We start from the raw sequence: 7,500 nt of genomic DNA on the forward strand, positions 1-7,500 counted from the left end.
CAAACATAGGTGCCAGCGTCAGCGAGCACCGCGGCAGTAACGGACAGCTCTATACCGGTCAGTTTGGACTCCACGTCATATAAGGAAAGGATTGAACTACGGCCATCTGGAAGCCCGCCTAACGGAATTTAATAAAACATGTCTTTTACTTGGTTGTAAACATAAGCATCGATCTTTGAGTGTTTCAGAGTTTTCGTAGCTAGTGGACAAAACAAAACTCAGTTGTCCGATAATTTTCCGACAGGTGAGTTTTCCTTCACAAAAGGCAAAATCAGCTATTTAGCAGTAAATTAAATCGAAAATGAAAACGGAGGAATACTCAAAGATGGTGCAGTTTGGCCTTAAAAAAGGCAGGCTTTTTATTTCTTGTTTTCTTATTCGCAGCATTTTTTTTTTGGGGGGGGGGGAGGGGGGAGGGCATCCCTTGCATAAGATAAGATTAACCATTTTGTTTACCCACCGGGCAAAAATCTTATCGTCACATTTAATACTTTCTTTAATATACCTCTATCTTCTCTCATTTTGAATATCTTAGCCTCCATTTGACAGCTAACGTCCACCAGAAGGGCAGTAGAATTGTCATTTTACCCTATAGCTATTTTGGTGACCTTACTTCCAAGACTCCTTATTTATGCATTCATAGTTAATAGAGGAGACTGGTTTTGAAGCTCGGCAAACATTAAAGGAGCAAACAAAGATGCCAAGATTTAGGTTGGAAAGTCCACGACCGTGCACAATCTTTTGTTTTGCGCTCATACACTATGCATGAATTACGTAATCAACACGTTTCTATTGGTTAGTTCCTTAGTACGGAGTAAACAACTATTGTGTTTCGTGCACGGTCAAGGCCAAAAAAGAGAACAAAAACATGAAACAAAGAAATTTGTCGGGTTTCACAACCATTCCCCTCTATTAATTATGGTGCATTAGAGTACCTTTACTTGTAATATGAAAGCTCTTCGTTCGACAACTCTCGTAAGCATTTGCCGAGACCTTTTGCCCGGGTATGCCCCATTAGATGAATTCTCAACTCATAGCCACTTTAGTTTATCCATTACAAACTCACCGCCGAGCTTGCTCCACGTTGCAGTCGGCGAAGGACTTCCCTCAACATTGCACAAGATATTGAAGGTCACGTTCTCGTTCACAGAAAAGTCAGTATTCGGCACTGTTTCCGTGATTTGAACTGGAGCTGTGGGAGAAGAGAACGAATTTAGTTGGATCTAAAAGAACTTGCTGGGAATTATTTTAATTCTCAGTTATCGTAACCCACAAATGAACTTCACTGGGGTACTTTCAGAAATTCATAGGAACACGGATTTGTAAAAGCACACTTTGAATGGTAAATGTTACGAAGTCTCCCCTAACTTTTCTCGTTTTGTTTGCATTAAAAAAATTTGTTATTTCCCGCATCCGATAATGCAATATGTTTTGGGCGGTTCTTTGCATAAAAACAATACAACTTATTTACTCTTGGTACTGCATCATGCAATATGCAGTGAACTGGATATCCAATGTTTCAATGCAAAATAACCCTTAAAATGAACTGTATTGTGGGACTGGTGAAAATAGCGAATACAGAAAAAGGTTAAGTGTGCCCTAATCCCTTTTCTCGACTCAAAATCAGTGTTCCGTAATTTTCCACCTTGTCACAGTTTTGACGCGTGTTAAGTGCCAACTTTTTGAGGATTCTGTCACCCTAATTATTCTCAACAAACAACCTGCCTCTGATTTAACAACAACCATAAATGATGTCTTATCACTCTTCAGTGAAGTCTCTAACCTATCAAAAACTAGAGGGGAACTTTGTGGAGTCTTCAATGTGGCAGTTACGCAGCAGCATCTCAAAATATTGTTTTCTAGACAAACTGGGACTTTCAAAGGATTTAGCGTTCACGCACTCACCGTTAATTTCTTCAAGGAAGCAGACAAAATTGTCCTTACTTGCAAAATTGTACAAATCAAAGTTACTTTACGAAATCATTTCGATGCTCCAGCGAGTGCTTTACTCACCAACACAATCATTGATGGATTTACTTCCGGTGTAGGTGGTATTGGTTCCAACAGGGCAAGCTTTACAAGTGGTAAATTGTTCGTTCCCTTGGTAAGTGCCATGAGGGCATCTCTTACAAGGAAACACACCATTGTTAGTAGAATATTCTCCTGCTCGGCAAATGGCTAGCATAAAACAAAAACAACAACAACAACAACTTCAGTCGCGCCATTGTTAATCTGGAAACAGTGTAAAACAACCAGGCAACTTCGCCCCGTATTTTGAACAGAGGTGTCCATGACAAGAGTTCTGACTTTTTATAACAGCCCAGGGTTGCTCTCATGCAATGGCTTTAGGGGCTTCGTGAGGCATAATTTTAAACGAGAACAACTTAACACGTCACTTTGAAAATTGAGTACAGCCATGCATTCTTACAAGTTCCACAGATGCGTAATTGGGTAATTTCCCAGTAGACCGTGAATGCTTTAAAGGAGCTATGTCACGCAAATTGATAAAATTTCATGATTCCCAAAATGACCAACATTGCAATAACCACTTAAAACTGTCCAACAACATATAAGAAATACAGCAAAAGGAAAGAGAAGCATGAATGGACAAAAATGGACAAGATTGAAAAGGACTAAATTTGGGAAAAATTGAAAAAATTCGACACGACGATTTACAAGTTTACGACAAATCGCCTGGATAAAGGTCGTTTTTGCTCAGAATCTTCTTGTTTGTGATGTAACGATAATTTTATGGGTAAAGGAATACCACATTACCATTTTCGAGTTGTGAACGAAACACCCCGCAAATTAACGTGACATAGCCCCTTCAGAATGCCTCCAAGAGGCAATTTTGTTTCCTGGGAATATTGAGCTTTCCCTGCTAGCGTTTTTTTTTTTTTTCATCCTCTTGGTTTCGACTTGCTTGTCTTGTCTTTTTACAGCTGTTTCTTCCGCTGCTGTTTTCTACCCCAGCGAGAAAAATCTATACCACCAAACGCTTCATCAACCTCGTCCCCAGGGTCTCGTGTCATCGACAAACAGATCCTGGGAACGAGGAGAAGCTAATTAATGCACTTGACTCGGGTTTCATGCTGGATTTTGCATATAAAATTCCAGGAGTACTCACGGAGTTTCCAAGAACCAGAAATTGAATTTTCAAGGAGTGTTTGTAAGACGATTTCTATGCCATAAATCGTGTTTCAGTGTTTTATTTTCTGAAAAAGTATTCTTTGATATTCTTTCCCACATCCTGCAAGTTAAGTGCATGCCCAGGCATTTTAAATTTGCATTTAGTCTTTCCCCAATAGTCAATTTGCTGAATTTTGAAAGGTCTCTTTAACTTAGCATGATCATCATTTTCTCTTGGCATACTGCAATCTCTACAATTTTAACAAACTTAAGTGATTAGAGTGTAATGTGAAGTGCTAGGTTTCTACCCCATATGAACCACGCGCCCACACAAGGACAGAGAATCACTCTGACCAGGGTGGGAATTGAACCCACGACCTTCGGGTTAGATCACCGCTGCTCTACCGACTGAGCTGCAAGGTCAGACGGGAGCAGGCCGTGGGAACTGACGATGATAAAGTCACGGCAATGAACATGTACAAGTACAAGGAAGGATTACGTTTTTGCAAACGTTGGCCTTGTAGCACTTATATTTGAACAGACTTAACTGATTAGAGTGTAATGTGAAGTCCTAGGTTTCTACCCAATATGAACCATGTGAGCGTTAACCCTGCCACTACAATTTTAACCCAAGCCAAAATTCAAGGAGTTTTCAAGCAGTTTCTCACAAAATCCTTTTTTCAAGGGCTTTTTAAGCGCCCTTGAAGTATTTTCAAGGACTTCAAAGAGCTGCACGAACCCTGTAAATGACTTCAACATAATTGAGTAGATGCTGTCACTTACGCAGGCAGTGTGAACTGTTCTTGGAGCCCGTGAAAGCGGTGGAGTAGTTTTTAGGACAGGGTTGACATTCGGATTTTCCTTGATCATCCTGATAAAATCCAATATGACAATCGACGCACGTGTTGGTATTGCTGTCTCCATAACTCCCGGGAGGACAATTCACTAAACAAAAAAAATTGGATTTAAAGCATGGAGGTTGATGATTGATTGATTGATTGATTGATTGATTGACCGAAAAGGACAACGGAAACTGCAACAATAACAAACAAATCTGTAGTCCTTGAGAGCTTCTTGAAACCGGGATGAAATCAAGCAGTATGCGTCCCTAGGGTTAGTGTGCGACATTACCCAACCTCTTACCGTTGCAGTTACTGCTGCTTTCCCCTTGTAGAGAGACAGGCTATTATGCGTGGTATAGAACAGGGCAAAGGTTGATTCACGGACAAAAAAAAAAAGAATTGTGCCCGAAGAAACGAGCTCAAAATGGCACTTGGAATAAACAAGCACGAATGGAATGATTGTTTTGTTCGATTACTTGGAAGCTTTGCTTCCCGCTGCAATTTTCTTTTAGCTTGGCAACACTTGGTGGAATAATACGGTACATGAGCGGATAACAGATATTTGTAAAATGAGCCACTTTGAGGTTGCGTGGGAGACAGGGTCGACAATGTTATTGAAGTGCATTGTGGGACTGTTTAGAGGACAAGTCACTGCTTATGCAGGCGTTTACTCTGCAAAGCAAAAGACTTTCGCATATTCTTGTACGATAACAATTAACTGAATCTTTCTACTTACGTTGTCAGTAAGTAAACGTTGTGTGTACTAAGATCTCACTGACCTTTTCATCAAAGCTTTCGTTTTCTGGACAATTTTGCACCTTGGCAAGCGTGCCATCGTTTTAAAATTGCCATTGTACAATATTCTGGTGGTTTGGAAATCTCAGCCCCTGGTATATCGCTTTCTTGCAAGTTGAGGTCTTGCTCCCAAAACGCAATGATGAAATTGCGCCCCCCAAAACAGCCCCAGGATGAAATTCAACAAGTCTCTTGACCCTGTCTCCCGCGCAACCCCAAAGTGGCCGATGAGAAGTTTAATAATGCAATAATAATGTAGCCTGGCATCACGGCTTGGATTCAAAAAGCTAGAGCTTTAGGCTTAATGACCGTTTTCACAATAGAGAATGAACGAATCGTCTGGTCGAACAAATCTACAGCTGTGAAAACGGTACGAACAAATGTTTAGATGACAGCCACCTGAAATTTGTCCCTGTTTCTCCCTGCAAGCCCCAAAACTAATTGTTGAAACAATGGATTATCCAACGGATAAATCGTAGCGAAACCAATTGCACTATCTAATGGATAGTAATTTATCCGGCAAATAGCGTTATCCATCTCTTGAACAACTGGGGACAAACGAACAAGTCGACCTAAGTCCGACCTAAATTCTAGTTAGACGAACAAATCGACAAATTTAGAACTGCGGGGAAATGGAAATGGGGCGTTTTCAATATGGCGGGAGGACAAAAGGTTGGCACAAAAAGTAAGGTAACCAAGCAATACCTAGTGCCAGTCTTCATGCATCTTCTTGTAGGTCTTTTATGAATTTATAAGGAACACAACGTTAGAGAAATTGATTGTCTTGAATTCATAATAGTTCGTCTAAACGGACGATTTGTCCGTTTAGACGATTTATTCATCCGTCAAGCTTAATATCAAAATATTGGAAGTTGTCTGTTTCTATACCTATATAAATACCGTTTTGGTCTTTCCTCGCCAAAAGCACTGAATAACTACTGACTAGAAGCCGATGAAAAGCTCCTCCTCCTCCAACCACATTCCTTAACTTCATGCTTAATTAAGGACGGTGCCTACTCTTGTTATTGCGCATAAGTTCTGCGCATCTCGAGATACTCGGGTTTCCTATCGGTGATGCTTACTAATACAGGGATATTTTTGCGCGGTTTAAAACTATGGAAAAAAAGTAGATCTTAGTAAGTACTCTTGGTATCCAAAAAGAAAATTGGGGGTAACCATGCATTCTTTTGAGATAATTAAGCTTCAATTTGAGGGAGAACGCCATACATTGCTTTGTATTTTAGAGCTTTTTACAAATATTGTTGATGAATTATCCTTGAAAAATGCGTGGTTACCCCCAATTTTCTCTTTGGATTTCAATAACACTTGCTAAGATCTACCTTTCCTGCATAATCATAAATCGGGGCAAAAATACCTTTGAATTAATAGGCACTGTTCTTAATAACTCTTACCATACAGCATGGTCTTTTAGCAAATCATGCACACAGTTGCTTTGAACAAGCGCGCGACTGTCTAAAAGCCAGGGCCCGGTTGTTCGAAAGCCGATTAAGTTAATCTAGGATTAGCGTAAACTTTGGTTTCATTTTTTCAACTTTCTGGTGAAAGTTCCTTTTGCTTATTTTTGTTCTTCAAGATTGACTTCCTCTAATGTTAAGTTTTTCAGAATGTCAGCGTTGAACAGCATTTGGGAATAGAGAAATAAACTCCCTGGTTAATTTTTAATCTGGGGTTAGCGTTAATCGGCTTTTGAACAACCGGGCCCAGTTGATTTGTTTATTTCGAGATGCAAAGTGTAATGTCGTGGTGTCTGTCCACAAAACCACCTTTAAGACTGAGAATACCTACAGCATACTCGGTCATCCACATTAACTGAGCCACTTTGGCAGGGTACACCAGCTACATAGTCCCTGTACACTAAAGGATAAAAAGCAGACAACTTAGTAACTTCTAAGAAATAAACATACTTAAAGCACTTCGAACCCTATCTAATTTTAACATAAACAATTTACTTGGGGAAAAAGACAAAGAAGAGATATGTACGAGAAAACTGAGCTCTTGAGGCCGATCGTGGCAACATTAAATATCGGGGATGACTTTGCGGACAGTGCAAACGGTTGGAGCCAATCAATTTGGAAAGCGGGCATTCCAGGATTAAATCCTGTAAGAAAAACGACGCAATCGCCATAGAAAACATAGGCAGTACTGGTGTGGGAGGCCATTGGTACCCTTTGCAAAGACCTAGACCAAATAGATCGTTGCTGGGCACCAAAGAATATCCCAATGACATCGAACGCAAATTTTCTGGGTCACATAACATCGATGGCGAGACCAAATGGACTGTTGCTTTCTACTTAAGTTAAAAGCAATTTAAACCCTTTCTAACATCCAGCTAGAACCAACATTTTCGCAATTCAGACTGTAAGCAGGAGTAACCTTCTGACTTCAAACATATATAGCTATAAAGTGACTGGTTAGTATGAATCCCTGTAAACGTCAAAAGCGAAGAGAGTGTGCCACAAATAATTTTGAATTAACAGCGAATGTGCGAAATCTGTTGACAGTTGTTGTTGTTTGGTCGAAACTCGGTTGCAAATAAATTAATCGAAACTACTGACCGGTCCTTTTCTTGGAGAAATTCAAATCTGAATATGTCGTACTATGTGCATGGTCAAGGCCAAAACAGAAAACAAAAACATGAAGCACCAAAACTATGTCGTTGTTCATAATTATTTCCACATATTGTAGACCTTTTGATTGGAGAACTACTGCGACT

At 40.0% G+C, this 7,500-nt stretch overlaps 1 protein-coding gene across 1 annotated transcript in view; it reads right to left on the minus strand.

Annotated features, from left to right (window-relative positions):
* The window catches only part of LOC138002421 (uncharacterized), a 129,266-nt gene that overhangs the window by 1,222 nt on the left and 120,544 nt on the right, over window positions 1–7,500 (minus strand). Inside the window, exons 40-44 of the mRNA XM_068848466.1 lie at window positions 6,573–6,641; window positions 3,913–4,074; window positions 2,014–2,178; window positions 1,067–1,192; window positions 1–118 (exon numbers count right to left, since the gene is read on the minus strand). The exon at window positions 1–118 is cut by the window's left edge and continues 80 nt beyond it. Of these exons, the coding sequence (XP_068704567.1) occupies window positions 1–118; window positions 1,067–1,192; window positions 2,014–2,178; window positions 3,913–4,074; window positions 6,573–6,641 (640 nt within the window). The remainder of the gene's footprint in view (window positions 119–1,066; window positions 1,193–2,013; window positions 2,179–3,912; window positions 4,075–6,572; window positions 6,642–7,500) is intronic.

The sequence above is a fragment of the Montipora foliosa genome, chromosome 1 (genome assembly GCF_036669935.1).
Source record: "Montipora foliosa isolate CH-2021 chromosome 1, ASM3666993v2, whole genome shotgun sequence".
NCBI lineage: Eukaryota > Metazoa > Cnidaria > Anthozoa > Scleractinia > Acroporidae > Montipora > Montipora foliosa.